Source organism: Rhipicephalus sanguineus, chromosome 11 (assembly GCF_013339695.2).
Source record: "Rhipicephalus sanguineus isolate Rsan-2018 chromosome 11, BIME_Rsan_1.4, whole genome shotgun sequence".
NCBI classification, from domain to species: domain Eukaryota; kingdom Metazoa; phylum Arthropoda; class Arachnida; order Ixodida; family Ixodidae; genus Rhipicephalus; species Rhipicephalus sanguineus.
In genome coordinates, this window is record NC_051186.1 from 45,107,325 (window position 1) to 45,131,998 (window position 24,674).

Genomic DNA, 24,674 nt, shown 5'->3' on the forward strand with positions numbered 1-24,674 from the left:
TACAGTAATTGTTTGAGAATTGTGTTGGCTTTAGAAGTGGGAGCCACATGTCAAGTTTGTGCTGGAATAAAGATAAACTTACTGATACTACGTTGCAGTGTTATGTGGAGTAGGAACTGCTACATTCATAGGACAGATTTCTTTAAAACTACTTGAGGCACTCGGGATACTCCTGCATCACTTCTTTATTTCAATAAACTACGAAAGAATCTTTCCAACCTCTAACAACAGTGTTACGCAAGCACACTTCAATGCTGCTGAAGAGAATTGCTGTCGAACATCGGCAGGTTGCGTGAATGACCTGGACACACAGCTGCATCAAAGCTAATGTCACTTCGGGTTGGTCGTTTCGGAAAGCTCTGACAGTGCCAGTAAGGTCATGCAAGACAAGGACAAGGCATTACTGAGAGCACTATGTGGCTCTCGGTTCAACAACAATGCTCTTCAGTGATGACCTAGAACTGCTCCGCTCAAGCAACAGGAGCTTCGGCTCAGCAGCCATTGGCGCGAGCCACTTGAAACAATAGCAGCGCTACACTCTTTTCACGATCCGGCCTGCGGTTTCCTGATTACGTGGGCGCAGTCATACTTCCCGCGCACCACTTTGAGCTTGAGTCCCGGGACGTCCTTTGTCCTCGACTTGTACACCAGGACGACGCTGTGCTCCTGCAGGTTGTGGCCGACGCCGGGCACGTAGGCCGTCGCCTCCTTGCCGTTAGAGAGACGCACCAGTACGCACTTGCGATTGGCCGAGTTTGGCTTCTTGGGCTTTTGATGAGCGTCTTGATCACAACGCCTTTCATGAAGGGCTTGCTGTCTAGTGGGTGGCGGCGCTTCTTCTTGGGTGGTGGGATGCCGCCGGCATGCACCTTTTCAAGGATCGGGTCGTAGATGAGGCCATCACGGTGAGGTTGCCCTTGAACCGGACAAAGAAACCGGTGACGCACCGGTTGGACGGTCGGCAGGCTCGGCCTGTGGATTTGCAGTGTCGCGGGAGCGTTTGCCGTCGACTTGCTGGCATAAGTGGTCGGCAGGCTCGCCTGCCACGCCGTGGTGCGCAAAAGGATAGACCTGCAAATGGAAACAGCGACAAAATAAGTAGAGTTGAACCGCCGTCTAGAATGCTGGAATGGCATGTTCCAGCACACTCCGGAGTCGCGTATACTGATAAAAAGTAGTTTTAGGTAGCCCACACTTGAGCAATCATCCCAAGTGGTCATGCATGCTATAATTTGGGCTCTTTGGAACCACGTGTAATCGGCAATGTTGTCAGTGTAGTCCGGAGCGCGCCATTCCAATGTTCTAGACAAGTGTGTTGAGCTCTGTACTGCGCACCTCGAAGCAGTAATGGGTGCTCTCATTTGCCGTAACCGCATTTTTTTTTTCTGACGCGGATGCATTGCAGAACGTGGAAAGGTAAACTTCTAAAGCTGGTGATGGGTTTCTTTTTTTGTTGTTGTTGCTACAGTTTGCTGTCAGACGAATGTGTCGTAAGTATTATTTTGAGATTTAAACTGCGCTGGGGACGAGACACCAGAGTAGAAGACGACAGGATGAAGTCTAACAACTGCTTTATTGAAACTTCGATAGAACCCACACAATCTTGCTTCCTGGAAAAATGCTCGCGCTGCGCAAGTCATGCGGTTATGACTGTTCTTGCGCCAAGTTCGTGTGATTTCAATAACAAGTAGATAGTCTTCTACTATGGTGTCTCGTTCGAATCGATATTACATCATCGAATAATTCGACAGGACGAATATTTAAACGCGACAACGGCCAATGGTGCAACCTTGGTAAGATGGGGCGGGCTAAAAACGAACGCTAACGTCTTTACAGTTGGCTTTTTGTTCTTTCACCAATATACTGGTTCGAAAGCCTAGCGTATGCTTATTTAAAGGAAATTACGTCATTTCCGCACCTGTCGTAGGTATGTGTAGCGGGCGTGGTCAACCTTTCACTGAACATGTGTGCACGCAGTTTGCGAGTCTACCGTTCACCGCAGCACGTAAGTTGAACGTGCCATTCCTACAGTCGAACGACATGTGGACCGATAGTTCGTTGGTGCCGCACTACGCGCACTCCCCGTAACAGTGCATAGCTTCGGCGTAAGGTTGGCCTTCTCTTTGGAAGAGTGAAACAATGTTTAATAACCTAGGAACGCGCTCCTTCTGAAGGACCAGCTGTGCCATGTTTCTGAACCGACGTACGAAACGTGTGTGCATGTCTGATGCACGGTGGTCTGACGGCAGGTGTGCCAAGAAATCAGCAGCGAGGAATGTTTCGCTGATGCTCCTGTTACATGCATGAAGAGTTCCAATACTGCGAGTGCGGTAAGAGAGCGCAGGGACGTTGATTTATGGTGTGGCTTACAATGAGAAACTCGTGGATAAGCGGAGACGGATCCGCGCTATTTGGTGGAGCGAGAAAATCCGCCTAGGCGGTACACTTACTCCGACACGGCTTGGTCGCGTGGAGTGTCAGTTGGGCGAATGCGTTCCCAGACTTCGTAGGCAATTCATGATCGTGGAGTTTGCGTCGCAAAGCTTTCTAAACGATGCTAAACCACTGAACCGCAAAAAAGCACGCTGCACCGCCGCAGCGGTCACAAACGCCGTCAAAATAAGTTCGGCGCTTACATTACCGGAAGGCTCGCTGATTGTAATGATGATGATAGCGAATGGAGCACAACCGAAAGTAGAGTGTACTAAGCGTTGCATTGCAGTGGGTTAATGCTACTTATAGGCTGCGACATTAGCTAGGAAATTTATAAATGTATTGTAATGGTGCCGTGAAAATAAATAGGGCGCTTATTTTACCAGAAAGCCTGGTGATTGCGATGATGAGGATATCGAAATAAGCTATCTAGTAACGTTGGAAATAAGGCAGCGTCTCCTGCGCCGCGCGGCTAGAGTGTACTAGAACTGTCGAGTGGCGTGAACGCGCCTCGCCGCCTGATGCCTTCCGCGTCGACCGTAGCGGCGGCGCTGCAGTCGCTCGGTACTGAAGGCGCGCGGCGCCGCGCGCTAGAACGTGCCGCTAGAACTGCTGGACGCGTCAGCGGCACCCGGCTAATCGGCACTGATGTGGCTTTCGTTGCGTGTCTATCATTATTAAGCGTAGGAATTGTCGTCGTACGCCTTTATGGACGAAACTTCAAAGCTTTTAATGGATGCTTGCTTCATATATGCCTTTGAGTGATACTGCAAATCAGTTCTTGTAGCCGAAGTCACTGCTGAAAAGTACACAAAATATAAAAATAAAACCAGGCTGACACCGACCATGAATATTCACGATCTCAGTGTAATTGAGCCGAACTCATTACTGGGATATTTAGAACAATTACTCTCAATTAACTAGACGCCGAACGACCGCCAGAAGAAAGAGACAGAGGAAACAAAAAGGGCGTGTCTTATTCTGATTTCTTCTGTCTTAATGCTTTCTTCTGGTATTGATTCGGCGTCTAGTTTATTCAGAGTAACTGAGCTGTTCTAATGGAATTTAACTGTGCTCAGAAAGCTGTGTGCTGATATTGTGCCGAAAGCACACCGAACATTTACCGCGCGTTGGCGAAGCTGCGTGTACGGTGCGTATCTTTACAAATGTGCTGTAAATGTGACGTCGACATTACGAGGGCTCAAAGGTATTGGAACGCAAAGTTAACTCGACCGGTACGGTACAAACAACAGTCGTCCTCCGGTGCGTTGCACGGATATTGTTATTAATTGCTAGGCGCCGGGTGGGGAGGGGATACTTTACTGTCCGTATATGTGCGTGTAAATATATATATATATATATATATATATATATATATTATATATATATATATATATATATATATATATATATATAAACATAATCTCGCAAGCATAGAGCACCACCGCCCCTGGCCTGGCTTCAATTTTGACACTTTGCAGATAAAGCAATGAAATTACAATACAAAACGTTGTCAAAAAGAAGTTTTTTTAATGGCATCAATAGAAGATCAGGAAAAGTGCAATATAAGCTGTCCATTGAAAATGCGAACTGGCTGTAATGAATTTAGGCAGAATAACCGACGGGCTACATTTACATCTGTGCATTTTAATATGCTTGAGATAAGCCCTGATGCATGAAGTTTGTGCCTCGGAGGTGAACACGCGCCTTCGGCTCGGCTTCCTGGCTCGCCTTATTGGTATTTAAGCCCTCAGAGGTCGCATAACCGATGCATCGTAACCGCGGAAGTACGCTGTTGAAACAAGATAGCCTGCCAGAATTAAATAAACAGCGCAAAACTGGCAGAACTCAGCCGTCACTAATATAATGTTGCGATAGAGTCATTTGTACTCAGTTACTCATGAAACAGTCGAGCGCATTGAAGCTCATACAGAGATCAATGCTCTGGATATATCGTAGAGACTGCCGGCAGAAGAATTGTAGGCTTTCGTCGATGGTTCGTTATTTCTTCGTAGTCAGTGTTCGTAGTCACTTATAGTGTATCGCGGCTCGAAGTGCTGCTTGCAAACCGCACAGCAATCAGTGAGCAGCTAGATGCATGTGCGCAAAATCCGATTGTCACCTTCTTTGGGGATCGGCAGGCTCCAAGAACAGGGAATATCTGGCGCAATTTTGGCCTGCGTGCATATTCACTCATGCACCATGGCGCGTAGCAGGCGTTGAGACACCGATTGAAGCTCAGTAATGCATTAACGCGCTCAAAACGCGCAATTACACGCGTTCGTAGGCTGCGACGAGCGCGCGCCAAATGCAGACACTCTCCACAGCTTCAGTACAAAGTGACTACAGCGCCGCCGCTACGGTCGCCCGCCGGAGCATCACCCGAGATGCGGCGCGGCCGCTCCGTTCGTTCCACTGCCCCCTTCTAGTACACTGTAGCGCGGCGCAGCAGCCAGCCCCACACAGAAGTGGCTCCTGCGCCGCACGGAAGTGACGTCACTTTAAATATTATTACTTAAAGCTATTTGAATGTATAAATTATTATATAATAATACGTTAAATTTACAAAAATATTACTAAACAAGTGTTTTACGAGTCAATTAGCCTACATTTGTTATTAAGCACATATCGCAAGCATTTTAAATACAGGGGGCGCCATGGCGCTGCGCCTGCGAAAGGTAGTCAGGTCAGGTCAGGTGGTCAGGTAGTGGCAGACATGGTAGCTGCGATGTATGGTGGTGGTAACAACCTTATTGAAAACTCCGGCAAATTCGTGGCCTGGGCCTAGGCCGCCCCCAAGAGGACCGAAGACTTTGTGTCGTCGTTGCCTGAAAGGATTGCAGGATGCCCAGTTGATCCTGGAGGTTGGAGCTAGCGCGGCCGTCCACCGCGCCGCAGCTTCATCTGAGTGTGTGCACCATAAAGTTTCTCAGTGTGAAGTGTGGATTATTGTTGTTGGACGTACTGCATTTTCTAGATTGCAAGGCCAAGCGTGTTGTTGTGGAAGGTGAAAGTGTCGTTGCCGCTGAGTTTTGCTTGTCGCGAAGGGCAAGGTCGACGATGAAATAAATGCTTTTGCCACAGTTCGCGTGTGAATGTCCGCACGCACATGCATGAAACCCCACTGCGTCTGCGAAGTGTACTTACGAAGCCTGTGATCTCCGAAGGCCAAAGCTACTGCATTGCAGGCTGTTTTGCTAAGTGAGAAAACGTACGGCCGTTCTCATCCGTTGCTACGGAAATGCTCCCGTGCTGTTTGTAGGTAGATGGGCTAATGCAGTTGGCACTTGCCTTGGGTATCGTTTATCAAGTGCTAATCGCCTATAGCATTACTTTGGCACGTCAGTATTTTGAAGCGGCCTGCCGTTACCTCGTCAGGTGGTGACGGTATGTTGAGCGACATAAAAAAAGTTTCCTGTTGCATATTCGGCGTGCTACGTTGCAGTCCGCCTTTTTGTCATCAAAACTTTGATAAACCGTGGAAATCAACATTCCTGACGCGTGTGCCGGAGAAACTGATGCAGCCAGCTGCATTTGAACTTTTCGTGTCCTCCTGCGTCTCTCCGATTAAGAGCATTAATTCGCAAAACACTTTATCATAATAAATATAATAAATATAGCCAATTCTGCGAGGGTCATCATCAAAGGGCCTGTGGACAGGACCACCAGCAGCAAGTCAGGCGGACGGGAGGCCGTATGAGGAGGCGCAAATGTAAAAACAATAGTAGCGCGACCAAAAAAAGTAAATAATAAAACAAACTGCGAAGGGGCTCGAACCAGCGACCTTACCCGTCCTTTATGTGCTGCGCTAGCTAACTACGCCACAGCTGCCGATCAGTTCGGAGGGTTTAACAAGCCGGTTTTGTATTGTAGTCACGCTGGACGTAACTAACATTTTCATTTTTACGTCTGGACGTAACTTTCACAGCTTCTATTGTTACGTCTAGACGTAACGCTAGACACTCCCGACTATTCAAACCATATACTATTATTCAAACGAAGCGCCAAACCGGAAAAGTGCATGACGTCACATCCGTGCGGCGCAGCAGCCGTTTCTGGTGTGGGTGGCTCGTGCGCCGCGCGGCGCAGCAGCCTCTGCCTGGAAATAAGCACACCCAAAAGTATGTATTATCGTGGTGAGGATAACGTTGCTTATGAAGCGACTGCGACATTGCCTACTAAGGAAATGTATGCTTTAATTGTAATGCTATCTAGACTACGATTTGAAATTGTCACTGTTGTATCCATTGCGCTGTCGTCTTGAAGGCAGCTGATAAAATCGCCTCAAAGTGGTGCAGCGTGACTACATGACATTTTGCGCTGTTGATCGTTAAAAATTATGAAGCAAAAATGTGAGAAAAAAACACAACGTCAATGACGCGGGCATGATACATTTTGAGCTCCGCAATTGAATTCGGTCCTTGTTAGCATAGCCTTCGAGGTTGGCGGCTGTTACGCAGAGGAGATCGTTGTAGGCATAGCGGAAACCTTTCTATCTATCTATCTATCTATCTATCTATCTATCTATCTATCTATCTATCTATCTATCTATCTATCTATCTATCTATCTATCTATCTATCTATCTATCTATCTATCTATCTATCTATCTATCTATCTATCTATCTATCTATCTATCTATCTATCTATCTATCTATCTATCTATCTATCTATCTATCTATCTATCTATCTATCTATCTATCTATCTATCTATCTATCTATCTATCTTCGGAAACCTCTGATATTTCAATCTCGTCTACCTGTCCATCCATCTTATCCGCCATCTATCAATCGATCAATCTTTCCATATTCCCTTCCCTCCCTTCATCCTCCTGCGTCGGGATGCAGTTACCAGTTTAATTTCGTGAACATCAGAATGATCATGACAATGACGATTGACAATTCATGACATGAATTGACGTGATGTGCAAATGTTTAGGCCATAATCATGCTCCCAATGCGTTGTATGAGCTCATCCACGAAAATCGCGAAGCTCTCGTGTTACACAAACACAGCAATGTCCCTGCGGCTGTTGCAACATATGAATCCGAAAGCACGTTCGATGGAGGTCCAACCAATATCTGCAACCGCGGGATTACTGCAAAATATAATCAGGCCACTAATAAGCAGCAACTGGCGACAACGCACCCGCAGATCAAACGTCAGGGCGCGGAGCCAGTGCCGCCAGGTGGACGAGACCGCGCGAAGCGGGCATCAAGCAACACCACCTAGTCTAGGTGGTGTTGCATCAAGGCACCCTACGCGAAGCGCACGTTACACGCCACCTGGAGTTGACGTCACCGTGGAGCAGGCACGACAACGCCGACAACGTGAGAGCACCGGGCGCGCGCGCGCGAGACGCGAGCGCCACTGGGCGAGCGGGAGGCGCACACTACGCGGTGAGGTCAGCCCTTCCTTCACCCTCCACTGAGATGATGCACAGTGAATAAACAAGACTGTTCTCTAGTGGGTATGTGCCAACAAGGATATGTGCCATCTTGATGGCCCATACCCACTCTAGAACAGTCTGTTTCTACAATAAATTTTTCACTTGTTAATTATCCCGAGAGTTTTCTGGTTCTTACCTTTACTAAACTTGTGCTCGGATATCATATGTATCATATACAACTCTCAACTGAACAATTACCTCGTTTCTATACCAGTTTTTATTTTTTTGTTGGGGTTTCATACAACTTTCGAGCCAACGTCTAACTTCCTGAATTGGGTGGGGCGAATTCCGGTCACCCCCAGTTACACAGCGTGCGTGCATTTGTACAAGCGGTCGAGGTACTAGGACGGGCACGGCCATGCTGGAACGTTGCTTTTGTATATGTCGTACTCGTAGTGTGCATAATAGTTGTGCGTCGCTTCGACTTGTAAGTAAAAATCGAAACCGTACGTATGCGATTTATTACTCGGTCTCAGGTACAACTGACGCACGAGAACTACACAGCAGGAACACATAAATAAGCGACCCTTGTGCAAAAAAAAAAAAAAAAACAATCAAGTTATATGCGCAACGTCGATCAGCGCACCTGAATGTTATTATTTCTCGATCGACGACTTTGCGTAAAGCAATAGGGATTACCACAAAACTACACGTAAAACATTCCACGAATTCAATTCGAAAATGCGAGGGACGATGTTTGGAGGGAGGGGAGGAGTGAGTGCAGCTGAACATTGGTCGACGCTCGGCAATGATTCTTGGCGGCACTCCGCTCTGAGCCGTAGTGTTCATAAAAGTGAACATCTATGAAGTTTACACAAACCTAAATTCTCGTAGTCCCGAAGATAGCGTCCGGAGCTGGCAACGCCATCACCGAAAGACACATCCGCCCCCTTAACAATTGGGGCATGCGCAATTACCCGCTTGAATACCCGACACATCGCATGCTACTCAATCAAAACCTAGTAGGACGTGCTTTTTAGATGTGGTCTTTCTGCCATGATACGAAACTATTCGTGTATAAGAATGCAAAAACGTAAGTACAAATGTGACACGCGGACGACATCGTGGTCGGTGCCACGTGTTCCCCGGAAGTGTTACTTGCACTCAATTCATCCGGGGCTCGCTAACGTGCACATACCAAACACAGACCTACACACAAATTTGTAGATTACTACCTAAACCAAATAAAACACATATAATCAACGTTATCTTCGCGGGGCAGCGTACAAGCCGGGACACTGCCAACGTCAATTCGCGGTTTGGCACCGGCAGCACAAAGTCACACCGTGAAGAAAAAAAAAAGGAAAAAGAAACAACAATGTCGCACGTGTGAACACGGCAAGAACGGCCGTTCGGGCAATCTAACGGTCCATTAATCGTGTTAGACGCCGCAAGTCGTCGCCCACTGGCTGCAGCGATTGACGACGAGTCGCTAATTGTTCACAAATTGTCGCGAATCGTTCACAAATTGTTTTTCGCGGCCAGCTATAGGCCAGCGGACGAAAAAGTCAGGCGAAGCCGATGACCTCCAAGATGTTGACGACGAAGTCGTTGCTGGCCCCTAGCGGCGGGTTGTCGAACGTGTCGCAGTGCTCGGTGCGGCCTTTCTCCAGCGACTGGTCGATGTACAGGCCCATGCCGTTCCTGCGGGCAGACCAAAGCGTGATATACCAAGGTTAATCGTAAGGTGGATCTAAAGGGGGCTAGAATTGGTAGGAGGAATGACACGTACCTAAAGCACATTAATCTAAATATGTGGAGATTGGCCGTTGAAAGAGTTAATAGATGGCACCCTTTTGAACACTTTACAAAGTACACCTGGGATACCCTTTGTTTTTTATACACTTCACTGGGTGTACCTTTTTACTCACGAAAGTACCCTTCCAGGGTACAGAAAAAGTTGGACTTTTGATGCTTCGCACAAAAGTTTACCTTTTCTACACACTTTCTGGTTTATTATTCCCCATCAGTCTAAACAGCTTTGATGTAGCGCGAAACGACACAAGCACACGAGAAGGCACATAAGGACACCAACCACTCATGTGCCTTGCCGTGTCCGTGTGTCATTTCGCGCTGCATGAGAGCTGTTCAGATTATTCAGCAGCAAGCCAACATTGCAAACCTTGCTCCCAACAGTCAGCGTTTGAGATGCCTACAAAGTCTACATGCAACGTGAGATTAGTGCGTGCCTGAGCTATAGTTTCTTGCAACTTGCACATCGTGAGGAGGGTTTCCAGCAAAACGTAGTGACAAGGACACATGAACGTGTGTCGTCTTTCTACCCGTGTCCTTGTCACTGCGTTTTTCTGGAAACCCTCCTCACTCTATGAGCACAGGTATAAAAAAAAAAAAAGAAAAAGCGGCGTGTCTTTTAAAAGGGAAGGGGCACCCCTATGTGCACCCTTTCATGGTGTAAAAAAAAAAAAAAAAGCGGTGTGTCTTTTGAAAGGGAAGGGGCACCCTTGTAGGTACAGATTCCTGGTGTATAGTTTTAAAAGAGCCGTCTGTACTCCAATCATTGCGCGAGGCTTTGATTTATACGCTGTATAAGGGTGAGCGTAGCGAGTCGGGTAGAAGGGATGAGACGCACCCTCCGCCGACGAGGATCATGGTCTGGTTGGCGGACATGAACAGCTTGGCCGAGTGCGGCACGTCGCGCGCCGCGCCCACGCCGATCCAGGCGAAGCGCTTGGCCTGCGGCGCGAACGTGAAGAGGAACGTTTCTCCGGTGCCGAAGTAGGCCTGCTTGCGCTCCATCCACCGGGTGGAGCAGTAGGCGCCGAAGCGCTCGCCCCGCGTCGTCAGCAGCACCAGCACCGTGGGCTCCCAGGTGTCCGTGTGCACGTAGAAGTTGGTCAGGCTGCTGCCGTGCTCGTTGGTCGAGTAGATGAGCTCGGGCTGGAGCGTCGTGATGCGCGGCGGCAGCCAGTTCCACAGGACGCACATCTGCGTCGACGCCGAAAACAAAAAACACGTGACCGCGTCGGTCGCGCAAGCCTTTGTGGAGGCGCATGCGCACGCTCTAAGGGCAAGCACGTTCCCGTTTCTCGCAAAATCACACCTGTGGCTGTGGCATACCTTTGAGTTACAAACTCAATACTACTGCGGAAAGCTCGAGGGTCACTACAACCGAACTTTCTCTTGGGGACAGATGTAGTGAATCTGGCGCCCTATCCTCTTTTCTCTCGTTTTTCTTCGGTTCGAACGCCCCTAACCATTGGCGTAGATTGGAGGGGGGGGGGGGTTCAACGCCCCCCACCCCACCGAAAGTTTTTCAATTACGCATGTATATATGCACACATACAAGCACATGCACAAACCTACATAAAGGGTGGTTGTCTTCCCCCCTTCTCCCCCACCTCCCCGAAAAATATTTCTTGCTACGCCCGGCCTGCGCGAAACCATTCCGCTGGCAGCGCCACTGACGGAACTCGTACCCCACGGTTATCATGTCCTTGAATCCCTCGAATGCCACCCGAGCGTTTCCATTTATGCCCTAGATGTACGTCAACTTGTACTACGCGTCTGCTGGTATACCAGCTACAGACATTATGAAACCGTAAGCGCACAAAGACGGGAACAAGAAGACGACACTGAAGTTGCACTTTTGCACAAGATACACCTTGTCGTTGAGCCCGCGTGCCACCGCACCTGTTCGTGGCTGAGAATCTCCGAGTGGAAGTTGGAAAGCTGGGCTATGCCGGTCGCCATGGTGCACGGAGCGCTGTATCGGCTCTTCTTGATGCGTAGTACAGACGAGGTGATCTCTAGACGGTCGCTCATGATGCCGGAGTCCGAGGACGGCGAGCCCACCAGTCGTTTGCCCGCGTGTCCCCGCACGTACGCCTCGGACTTGAGCAGCTGATCGTTGAGCACCTTCGCGCTGACGCCCTGCGCGCGTGCGCACACTGCATCAGGCCTGTAACTTATGTTGAACGTTTTTTTTTTTGCATTCGCGGAAGTAGTGGAATGCATCTCGAATCACCTGGAAGACGCCATGGTGACAATTAACTCGCGTCGAAAATGAAAACCACATCACATCGCTGCGCTTTAACACCTTACCTGTTCGAAACTATATATGGTTGTGTCTAGCTTGAGAAGATGTGACCGTGTGTTCGTACAAGCAGACGATCATATATGTATACTTAAGGGTTTCCAGGTATTCTGGCCAGCCGCTGCCTTGCGTGAAAAGCAGGGGCGGCGCCGGGATTCCTTTATGGGGGAGGGGGTACCCATCACGAGTGAGTTCCTTCGATCGGGCAGGGAAGGGGACCATGTTTTGCTTTAGGTGGACAAAGGCGGGGGGGGGGGGAGGGTGCTGTACCCCCGCGCCTTCCACTGGTACCACCCCTGGTGGACAGCAACGAAATCTTTATCGTGTTTTAATCTATGCTGTCCGGTCAGCTGTCTAGCCGCCTGCGGAGAATATTGAAGTATACAGTCAATGAGGAGAAATTTACATGGTCAGAGCTTCTTTGTATATGAACTTTTAGGCCTAGTTCGGCAGCAGTGGAATGAGGAAATATATACTTTGAGAAGGCGCAATGTCATACAGCTTTACCATTGCGGCAGGGCATCACGTCACCCGGAATATCTATGGGGGACGGTGCCCTGCCGGTATGGGTGATCGCGTACGTGTATAGGCCACGCAGGGATCACCCATACATGGCCTGACTGCGAGTTATTGACTCTTGGGAAACGGACCATTACGTGGTTGCCGCATGTTTCGAGGGCGCATGGTCGGTTCGTAACAGCTCAAGATGACGCCATCGACAAGACTGGCCCTACACTTTTGTTCAGTCAGCATGGCGAGAGACTCCACACGTCACCTTAATTTACTCATCTTCAGCAGTACTTTGGAGCATGTGAATAGGACGCCAATATGGCACATGGCACACGTGACCATCATAAGTGGCATATATATGTACTATTGAAGCAGCCATAGCGCTGTTCAACCACCACGGTGAAAACCCGAATTTCATCTGATGGCATCTTCGACAATCCATCTTTTTGATTTTGCTGCCCTCTGCCGTTTCGGTAGGGTTTTGGCAGGGCCCAGGGCAACCGGAGTTGCCAGAACGAAAGCGCCAGATATCAAGAGGCGTTCGTGACTTTTCCTCTAGGGAATGCGGCATGCGCCGTGGCATCGTGGAAAAAAAAAGGCGGACTCACACCGGGGCGCCCCGGCGACACGATGATTAGACGAAGTAGGCGCACTAGGGCGCCCCGGTGCGTTTGTCGAAGATGCCCGAACCTGCGTTCCTCTACAGCAGTGTACGTGCTGTGGAAGCTGCGGATTGGCCTGGCAATAGACGGCTTGCACTGACGTCATCGCAGCCGCCATCTTTGGGGCACGCAGAAAGCTGCGCAAACAAGGCACGTGAAGCATAACAGACACGACTGGTGTCTCGCGCACCTGAGCGATAAATCAACAGCAAGAATATCGATCTATTTCTTGCTAATAATAAGTATACAGCGTACATGATATGATGAGGAAGGCAGACAAAAAAAAAAAGAAGGAGGGCTGCCTTGGAGATGCATTTCACGGGCGTGCGACTAAGCTCCTTGCGCATGTATATAGAGAATATGCATTTGCTCCAGTAGTGCACAGTGATAATACAAAAAAAAAAACCTGCGCGCAGCTAGCGGGAAAAATAAGCAGAATATAAAATGACTTGCAATGATGCATTGTGCTGACGCCATTGTGGCCCCAGGGGCAGCGCCAGGGGGCAGGGGCATGGGGGTGGGGAGTCAGCAGGCCCAGCATGTTTGCCTGACCCCCACCTCCCCCCGCCTTCCCCCTATGGCACTCACTGTCGAAGGTGCACCCGCAGTAAAAGGATCCTGGCGCTCCTGTTGGCAGCCATATTTGGGTACTAGCGCGGTGATAAAGATCGTGGCGTCGCGTGGATGCTCCTGATATAACCCAACACTGGAAAAATGCAAAGGACGCAGCAGGAGTCGTGTGCTCGTGCGCACCTGTATGCCGTAGGCAGTCTTGAGGAAAAAGTCCACATTGTACGGCATGTCCCTGAGGTACAATACGACCCGGTCCAAGAAGGCACCGGCCGCATCCATCCCGCCTTCGCCGGAGGGTCCTGCAGCTGTCACGCCAGTGTAGGCCCCGAAGACTCGTTGGTTACACAGTGACAGGCCTTTATACTGGTAGTTATTGCTCGCCGGACGAAATCAATTTTAAGGTAGCTAATTGAAGAGATTTGTGGGAACAATTTACGTTGCTGCTCTTGTTATATTATGAACACAGCTGGCGTGGTCAGGATGTTCATATGAGGCAAAGTGTCGGAATTTTTTTTAACGCGATAATAAAGCACACTTTTTAAGCGCATGTGAGCATATAAAGCGAGCCCAATTTTTTGCTAACTTTTCATAATTAAAATTTTCATTAAAAGTGGGCCTTACGCGAACACACCTAACTTAAAATCCACTCAATACAAGAACCTAATTTTATGCAGAGACGATAAAAGAGGCTTTGGCCACTGCAATGAACGAAAACAGATGAGATATCAGATGAGTATTAAAATTATAGTGATTGAATAACCAAAAAATTATGCACTAACACTAGGGCACCTTTGTATAACAGGCAGCTATATTAATCTTGTGGCACGATTTTGCTTATTGAGGTACATTGCACCACCACTAATGTGATAAGGAAGTGTGCCAAGTTTTTATGAGAAATCTTTATTAGCAAAAATGTTATGAATGTTCGAGTATGGAAAATACCAAAAATGTAAATTCTGAGAAAATCAACATAAAAGATTGAAACAGGTGCAGAGCTTACACAAGGTGATCAAGAGCCCTAAAATCCTCGATATTTGTGGCTAGTTCCATCCTGGCCTTATTCTTGTGTGCCTTTGCTCGAGCGGGCAACTGCCCCTTTTTTTTTTTCTAGCTTGCTTTGCAGCATCGGTGCCGTGATAGGACGCTTTCGTGACGTGTGCCGATCATTTGTGAGGCAAGCTTTTGCAGTGTAGAGGCCAGGTTCGATGCCAACTTGCTTCAAAATATCAAATGTGCTTCTGTTGCCAATCCTGAAATGACACACAGCGTCATACAAAGCAAATTTAATGATGAGAGGCAACATACATGTCCCTGATATGTACGACGTGGCGGGTCCACCTTGTGGGAAGTTTATGACTTTTATGATTGAACGTTTCGTGTTGAAAATATTAGAGCTTTATTAATGTTCGCACTTGATATGACTCTTAAATACGAACACAAATATACTACACCTCAAGCGAATCTTACGATGCACACAAAACTGGCACTTTCAGTTTCTGTTTCGTAGATGGACGGGTGGTCTAACATTTTTGCTTGTTATGTTTGAAGGAAACTGCGTAGACAGAAACTTTGTTCAGCAAAATGATGGGCGATAAATTGCGTATTTAACATGACCAAAACCAAAAAAAATTGACACTTTGAAAAAAAAAAATTGGTTTTTCAACTGGCCTCATACCATAAAGGGGCTTTGCAACACTTTTCAAAGTAATCATCGAATGGTTTCATCAAAGGAGTTTATCCGTCATTTTCTTCACCTCTGCTGCCCTCATGCCATTTTCGTAGGGTTTTGGTAGGGGCCGGGAAACCGGTATTGCCAGAAGCAAAGCCGTGCTGCGCTGCAATGCTCGGCTCGCGTGTTCTCAGGAGCCTCGACTACCGATCAGCAGCGTTTTCTGACCATGCCTGAAAAAGTGTTGCAGGGCTCTTTAACAAATTCATAATGGTATATTGGTCGGTTCAAACACTCCACCCTCTGTAAAAAACTATTTTGCAAGGTAACATGCACATATATAACGCACGCACAAACATACATTACACATAGCCATTCGATCTACCGCTTCGGTACAACACATATGCATGGTTGTCGGTTGAGCGGTTCGAACCCTCACCTTTGTTTCTGCTCTTCCTTCGCCGAAAATTCTGGTGAACATCGACTCGTTGGATATTCTTCTGAAAAAAAAAAAAAAAAAAGAAAGAACGCGAGCCATCGCGGCGTCGCTTTGCGCTGCTTTGTGAACATCAACTTAGGCCGAATATGCTTTAGCAGCGTGAACTCATTTCTCGAAGACCTCTTCAAAAACAAAACAACGCAGGCATAGACAGTTCAGGCACGCAGCTTACTCACTGTACTGATGCTCCAACATAGTTGCTATAGAATGCAATACAGGAGGTCAGTGTATCATACTAAATGTCACAGACAACCTGCTTCAATGTCGTTAAGACGCCATTGGAAACGCTATTGGCTTGTGTGAATTTATTCATTTATTTATGCATTTATTCACAAAGCCCCCATAGGCTCCAACAGGAGTATTGTGTGAGGGGGGAATTATATAGGTATAAGATCACCTATATGGAAGCATTAAACGCGATTATACATGTTATGGCACATAAAACTACAAAATAATGTTATATAATTGTTAGCGAGGGCAAACGGTGCATACAACTAATAAAAAGAATGCATAAATATTCATTGTAAGGGTAGATCACGTAGCTGTAACAAATTATACAATAGTTGGCGAAAAGAACGGAAGGTAGAAGTCACTAGTCATGAAAAAGTGGTTACTTCGTGACGAAACAGTATAGGGTCATGAATCGTTGACAATATTATCGGGAAAACCATTCCATATTTTAAGTGCTACTGGTAAGGATGATGAGTTGAAAGCGTTAGTGCGTCCGAAATGCGTTTGAAGGAACGGTTATTGGCAACACGGCGAGACGTTCGTGTCGGCTGGGAGAGAGGGAGGGCGGTTTCGTGCTCACCAGATGCTATTTTGGGAAATAAGCAGATCGAAAGCGATCTTTCTGCGGCAATCTAAGGAAACCAATGATAGCGAAGATTTAATGTGAGTGATACTCGAATGTCGGCTGTAATCTTTAGCAATGAAGCGCACGGCGTGGTTTTGATCACGTTCAAGCGCGTTGATTAGGTAGGCCTGGTGAGGTGACCAAATTGATGAGGCAAATTCAATTTACAGCGTAACCAGGGGAGGTGATATTCTGAACTTTGTGTCAGATTTCGCCACTTGTTGCCGAATACGCCTTCTTAATTTTTCAGCTCCGATTGGCCCTTAAAGCTGCTACCAGTCCTCTCTGGTTGGCTTACAATGCCGCCGTTACTCAGAATTCGACAATATGGAGGAAATTTGAAAGTGTCCAGAACACAGTACTTCGAGGATGCCAAAGCACGACGCACGCAGCTAGCTATCTGGCATTATTGGTCCTCCAATAGGGCGGATAATTTGGTCCTCCAACATGGCGGCTAAGACGCTCTGGTTGGCTTAAAATGCCACTATTACATAACATTCGAAAAAACGGTGCAAATTCCTCGGGATGGTGTACAGAACATCATCCCGAGGAATGCAAGCACAAAAGATGCAGCCAGCTACCTGGATGGCATGGCTGGTACTCCAGCATGGCGTACGCTTTCGTGCTCCAACATAGCGGCTAAGACACTCTGACTGGCTTAAAATGCCGCCATTACACAGTATTCGACGATACGGCGGTAATTCGACAGTGTCAAGAACACAGTATCCTGATGATTCCGAGCACAACAGATGTAGCTAGCTATCTGGCACTGCTGTTCCTACAACATGGCGGACACTTTCGTCCTCCAACGTGGCGGGCGTCGGTGCAATCCATCTATCTATGTAGGCACGTGACTCACTCGAGTGGTCGTGGACGAACAGGATGAGGATGGCCATGGCGGCGCGGTAGAGCGCCCTCACTCCCTCGATTAGGAAGCAGTCCATGGTCCGCACCTGCAGCCCGAAGGAACAACCAACAAGTCTTGTTGCATTACTAATATTAGTTGTTAGGTTTTTAACGTCACAAAACCACGATATTGACACGCATGTTTATTCCATTGTTTCGAGGTATTCGGGTTTCACCCACAAATACTGTTAACAACGCTCGACGCAGACCGCGCCGCAATGTTTGAGAAGCTTCGCGATTGTTTGAGATCATTCTGTTAAGATTACGCCGTGCATATCGTGCAAGACTTGTCGTGCATTTCGCTCAGAGCAAGAACATTAGAATAAGATTACATGCATGACGCGAATAGTCAAGTTTATTCTAGGGTGTGCGAATATCAAATTTTTCGAATACGAATCGAATACGAATATCCACCTTCGAATATCGAATCGAATATCGAATACCAACGGAAAAATGCCTCCACAGTAACAATATTTTATTTAACATGTAGCTATTTGAAAAAAAAGAAAACATTGACAGCCTGACTGGCAACACAACATACACTGCTATCTCCCGAACACAATGTCCAGGCTAGCACAGTGCACATCACAACACAAGCAAATATCACGGAACGATGAAAGTAATGACTAGATGTTAGTCATGAGAAATATGAGTTGCTCCACATGATCAGGCAGCAGGCGCTCCCTTCTAACAGAGACAACCACACCCCACCCCCCTGCACTGAAAGACACGCTCGCTTGGAACAGAAGTGGCTGTATAGGGAGGTACATGGGGCAAGCTTTGCCAGACTGGGGTATCTGAAGGTGCCTACAGTCCGCCACCAGTCACATGGGTCACTGTCTTCTTCAGAAGTGGTTCCCGCATAGCGAACGAGTGGTAGTGCGGCACGTTACGGCCGCATAATATTGAAAATGTATGGTTACATGAATCGCCAACAGCGCTGCACGTCGGAGATGCACCAGCAATAAATCATTGGTATTGGGGCGCTCGTCGCAGGCCGATATCGTGCCTCCGTGTACTTACGATGTATATCGCTCCCTCTCGGCAGGCAACGTTTTAGCTATACGAACGCAGCAGAAATGTGGAAGACGAGTTATTTTTATGCACGATAATCGAATCGCATATTCGAGATATTTCGAATAATCGTAGTTATCGATTATTCGAAACTTTTCGAATACACGATTTTCGAATCGAATACGAATATTTCGAATCTAATATTCGACGAATATTCGAAACTTTCCAATATTCGCACACCCCTGTTTATTCGAGAGCTTACGCGAGCGCCAGCGATAACGCTGGATGTTCGATGACCGATATATAAAAGACGGCGCGTTCCGCCGATGACCAGAGTATACCAATCTAAGTATAAGTGCCTCAACCTAACTCTAAGTACACGTGCCTAGAGCATCTTAGCCACCATCGAAAATGCGACCGGGATTCGATCCCGCGACCTTCGGGTCAGCAGACAAGCACCATAACCAGTAGACCATCGTGGCGGGTCCTGTTGCATTAGGGCTCCTAATGGCGGCAAGTCCTGTTTTGTTAATATCGACAAAGATTTATACCCCCTCTCCCTAAGAAAATAATATTTCCACACCAACGCAGCACCTCTCCTTTCCTACAGACAGACACTCATCCACTCCCCACCAACCCCCTCCTACGCCCCGTTTTGATGACATCCTCCCCGCAGAACAGAAATCAAAATTGAGGAGAAAACCCTGAATACTGACATGGGCTGTACATCGCATATTGAACGAGGACGGAGGAGATGGACGCAACAGAGGTGCTGCAGGTTCTCTCCTATGTCCCCTGCAATTCGCGCTGTGCAGTTACGCCGATATTGAATCGCCTACTCGCCCAAGCTAGCATCTTTTTTGTCTACGTTCACCTTTTTTCATCTCAAGATTACATCCACCTCAGTCAGAAATTGGAGGCGACCCTAATCGTCGACTTAGGCCTCTGGCAGTGGCTCACTCGCACGTCCGCGTTCGTGTGCCTTGATGTATTCCTTGGATTAACTGTGTTTCGGCGCGATGCCGGATCGTATCTCAGGGGCCACGCAGAAATATGCGCGTGGATGAGATCTGCACCGCGCGCCTCAACGATCCCAGCTGTTCAAAATAAAACTGTCTGCTCTTTCAATGAACTCATTCAATTAATTTTCATTAATTAAGGCTGAAAAGTTAATTGGTTCTTACCTTAAGTAAACTTATGCTCCGATATCATATGTATCTATCTAGTGTAACTTGAACAAAAACCACCGATTTCGTGTCAGATTTATTTTTAGAACGCTTCCTACCTTACTCTGTAAGGTAGGAAGCTGTAAGGTAAGAACCTAGCTGTAAGGCGCATTGTTATTTCAATAGAGCAAATGGCTTTCTAGAAGCGTTCGGCTACATTGGCCTAAACGAACAATCGCGCGCCGTAGATGAATTCTGATGAACAATCTTTTCTCGCCCGGGTTTTGGCAGAGCCATCATGTACACTTACCAGGTGGTAGAAGGGCAGCCCGCGGAAGATCCATAGCTGCCACGTCAGAAATATCTTCTCCAGGTCTTCCTCCCGCTGTACCTTGCGCAGTAGCTTGTTGTACGTCTTCTTCTACGCATGCGGTAAACAAAATGACCGAATTATAGGGTGCACCCTTAAAACAAAGCATTACTATGCCCCTTGCGTTTGCTTTAAACCGCGTCACTGGCAATGCATGGGAAGCATGCGATTGTAATTCCACAGCGCCAACGCGGTGCATCGTCACGCTAATGTGAAAAGCCTCTGTACGCACGTCCAAGCCCTGTAAAACAACGCTTGAGGGCGTGTGTGTGCACACAGAGGAACGCCCCAGGGTACTATTGCTGACGAGGTCGTCGAATTCAGCCTTTTAAATGCGAATGCATTTCTTAGTCGGGCTATGTCAGGCGTCCGGCGTTGTCCGCGCGCCTCTCCGCTCTCACTCCTCTCCATAGCAACAGCTGCGGGCGCGCGCGCTTATCCTCGCCCTAGCAAACGGAGCAGGTGGTGCGGGCGGAGTAGCGGAGAGTGAGTGGAGAGGAGGAGCGCGCTCTGGCGTGTGAGGGCGCTCGCATCGCGGGAGCTCGGCGGAGCTCCCGCGTGTGTGGAGAGAGTGTAGGAGAGGGTAGGTGCAGTGCTTCGCCGCTCCTTCTCTCGCCGTTCGCCTCTCCTCCCTGCGCCACCGCCTCAATGCAGTGCGTTTGAAATGCGTTTGTAGCGTTTGTGCTGCCTTGGCACAGCCTGAAAACAGCGCGTTCTAAACGCGTTTGTGCTGCATTGAAGGCGGTGGCAACATCCCTGAGGTGATTACGAACGCACGTAGGAAGCGTTCGTTGAAAGAGGCGCCCAAAAGGGAGACACTTGAGCGCGTCGATGTGTCCAGCTTTACGCCATTAAAATTACTACGCCGTGTACTCTCGGCGCAAGAAATGCATTCGCACTTCCTCACGATCCTTTCAGGGAGGTGGGGGCATTTTTTTGTCACATCTTGTAGTGGCGCAATTTCGAGCTAATCGATCGTAGAGGTATGTCGCGCAAGCTCTCCTGGCCAATCAGAGCTACGGGTACGTGTAACGCCACATATACGTACTCCGTCGCGTAAATGTGATGTCACGCGTTAGCAATGATGATGATGATCGTCTTATTGACTCCCTTTAAACGTGGTGTCGACAAGCAACCATATATAGTAGGATACAACTTCAGAAGTCAGGAGAGGACCTGCCCAGACGACCGAAGCACGACAGCCGATGGCCTCCGCGACAAACAAATAGTTCCGACCATGCCTAGCAATGTTCTCGAAGGCGAGGTCACCGGCCGTCCGGCCCGTGACGTCAGTCTGGAGTGCGCGCCCATTGGTGCAGGCTTGTATCCATCCGCCTCCGAGGAAGAAATGCCGCGGACTTCTGAAGTTGTAACCGACTAAACCTTGTTGTTATGATATTCCATCTGTTGTAGTCCAGCAACCCGACAATGCAAGCCCCTATAAGGTAAGGTGTACTGCTAACTCCGCCTATAACAAATTCTGCTTCTATCGGTAGCGCGTAATAGCGAAGAAGCGTCGTCCACCTACCGCTAGGTTTTGGTCAGCTTCATGAGCGTGTGGGCCGACGTGTCGTACATGAGCCGCGTTTGGCTCAGGTGGCGCACTACGGTGCCCTCGATGAGGGCGCAGGCGCACTCGTACGTCTGCGCATTGAAAAAGAAAAAAAAAATTTGAAGGTGGCACCAGAATCTCAGAGGCCACGTAGAAAGAAGCGTGGCCTCTGAGATTGTGGGTCACCCAGAATATCTCAGACGTAGAGAGTAGCACGTGGTTGATATCTGTCCCGCCAGGTGCCGCAACAATCCCAAATGCTCACAATCTTCCAAACGAACTAAATCAATTAATTTTTATTAATTATTATGACATTTAATTGGCCCTTTCCTTAAGTAAGGTTATGCTCCGATATCACATGCATCCAATATAACACTTAGCTTCAACCGGAACCGTCGGTTTCTATCTTTAGAAGACTCTGCATGAGCATTCTCAAAACTGGAAGTAAGTGATCGGCCGGCTATGCTTGGAATCGAAGCAGGAGACACTAGTGCTCTTACCAAAGAATTAAGGCGCAAATTAGGTGCGCATGTTGCGTTCTACGCGTTTAGCTATGAAGTAACGTTTTCCCGCGCATTTCATTTCGTGCACCTTTAGGCGTGACACCTACAACATCACTGCACCGGCGCTCTTCATGTTAATGTCGTTCGACACCGAAGGCGGTGGCGGCAGAACTACCTTCTCCGTTGCATTATATGAACATCCTGTACTTCCAACGCACCAAAGATAACCCGCAGACACTGAGAAGCTAGCCTCTCCGCAGCAACGAAGAAGCCATCTATAAAAGGGTGCGTGCTTTGGGCATATGCGCAGACATCACAACCTCGACGTTTGCACAGTATAAGTTTACCTACAGAATACACTCTATAAAACGGTTTAGGGAAGAGTTTTACGGGTACGAAACTCGGTGAACAGCGAAAGAGTGAACCGGACGGAATCTGTCATGCGAACTGTCTTACACCGTAAACCTTTCGCGAATTTCCACCCATACTCGATAGTCGCGTACGCCGTTTCACGGATAGTCGCACAGACCCGTGTTCCTTGGTGAGGTAATGTAGTATACCAGGCCCAACCTATATGCTCACTCGCCATCTATAAACGGTTCGTCACGGCGACGGCGATGCCGACTGTGAGAATGCGCCTTGAGCTTTCGCTTTTACTTGCTACGACAGAAGAAGTAAAAATATACTTGGACAGGCAGATTGGGACATAGCAAGAAGTGACACTCAAGACACTGATTCTTGCAACTGAGTTTAAGGAAAAGTGCCGTGTTGCTTTTAAGCAAAAAGCTTAAAGCGAGCGCGCATGCTCACTGTCAAAACGATACATCTGTCATTCCCAGAAGCACGCCTCGTTGGAGCTCACTGGTCATCCCTGAATAAGAAGGCTGGCTAACACAACCAATTGCTTTTCTCGATATATGAAATGCGCCCGCCTCTCCTTGTACAGCTATCATTATGAACAAACAGGATTTCAGCGTCAATAACGGTACACACTGGCACTCCGAAAAGTGCTTGGCCAAAAAAGTTGATTTCTTTTCAAAGGAATTATTGTGCTCCAAAAAGCCTCATTAACGCACCGGCCTGTCTGCCCTATATACGTCGCGTGCCACTTCTTGTTTTGCTCCGTGTGTTAAGCGCTGTTTTATACTAAGGCGAAAGCCTTAGATGCGTCATCAAACGCAGAAATTGATCGTTGGCAGCGTCAACACGAGGGATGCAAAAAAAATCATCATCACGTGTTGACGGCATCACAACGTCATAGATAACGATATTTGTGACGTCATCATGACGTCGTTATGAAGTCATAGTGACGTCACATAATGTGACGTAACATGGTGACGTCATCACATGACATCGTCAGAGATGGGCCGATCACGGAGGCAGTGCAAAACCAGGTGAAGTCCTGCAGTGTTTCCGACGCTGGGACAGGAGGCTGTGCAAAACCACGTTATGTGCAGCAAGCTTTCTGACGGGGGCGGGGAAAGATCAATACATCTGCTGAGAAGAAAAAGAAGATTGCTTTCGCCTTCGAGTTGTCTTAGGCGAATGCATATAGAACCCTGTGAGTTTTTTTTTTAAATCATGAATAGTGTATTTAGAGGGTGTCAAACAGACCTGCTCCTCGGCGAGGTAATATAGTACCAGGCTCACCACAAGCGCCATCAATAACGGTGCGTCACGGCGACGCGACTGAGAGTACGCCTCGAGGTTTCGCTTTTAAATTATACAAAGAAGAAATTATCCTAATCAGAAGGCATCAAACTGACCTGCTCCTCGGTGAGGTAGTGCAGGAGCAGGCAGACGACCGGGTGCAGGATGGGGCAGTAGGTGATGAAAGGGTAGTTGACGGACACCACGTACAGCACCCGCTCGGCGCGCCGCTGCCCTTCGGCGGAGAGCATGTAGTCCTCGCCGAAGATGGGGTCCGTGAAGGCCGGCATGCTGATGGGCCACAGGCCGTCCAGGGACTCCTTGACCGTGCTCTCGTAGAAGCCCTCGGGAATCCCCATCTTGACGTGGCCTTGGCACAGCTTGCGCCACAAGTCGCCCCGGTTCACGTGGTCGATGGGCCAGTGCTGCGTTCGCACTATGGTCTTCGCCTGCGTGTAACGCATACCGAACGACGCCGCGTAAGCAATATAGTAGCGAGCCGGATGTAAGTGGCACTCCCGGATACATCGCCTGATTTCCCGCGCGCCGAGTTCGCACAATGCTGCGTTTGCACTGCGTGCGCTCGTGCTTAAGATTTAAGTAGGGGGTTTGTACTGAACAGGCTGGTACGTTTGCATATACTTAATATTTAATGAACGATGCTCGTATAAGAGATCCGGATGTAAGCGGTACATTCGGCTGTACCACTTGATTGGTTTACTTGCGCTCAGATAATCGCACAATAATATATATAATATATATATATATATATATTGTGATGACCATGAGCGGAGGCGTAGCTTGGGCCTC

General features: G+C 48.1%; 2 protein-coding genes across 2 annotated transcripts; both read right to left on the reverse strand.

Moving 5' to 3' along the window:
* Positions 1–37: 37 nt before the first annotated feature.
* On the reverse strand, positions 38–2,189 carry LOC119374996 (40S ribosomal protein S12, mitochondrial-like). Its single transcript, XM_037645194.2, is given in 3 exon segments — positions 38–773; positions 776–1,071; positions 2,152–2,189. Coding segments are annotated over 3 exon segments (564 nt in total). The 3' UTR covers positions 38–543.
* A 6,800-nt stretch (positions 2,190–8,989) lies between these two features.
* Positions 8,990–24,328, reverse strand: LOC119374997 (GTPase-activating protein skywalker-like). The gene is given in 9 exon segments (XM_037645195.2): positions 8,990–9,524; positions 10,471–10,826; positions 11,532–11,771; positions 13,860–13,978; positions 15,811–15,845; positions 17,559–17,656; positions 20,100–20,207; positions 21,684–21,803; positions 23,981–24,328. Coding segments are annotated over 9 exon segments (1,560 nt in total). The 3' UTR covers positions 8,990–9,388.
* Between the last annotated feature and the right edge of the window lie 346 nt (positions 24,329–24,674).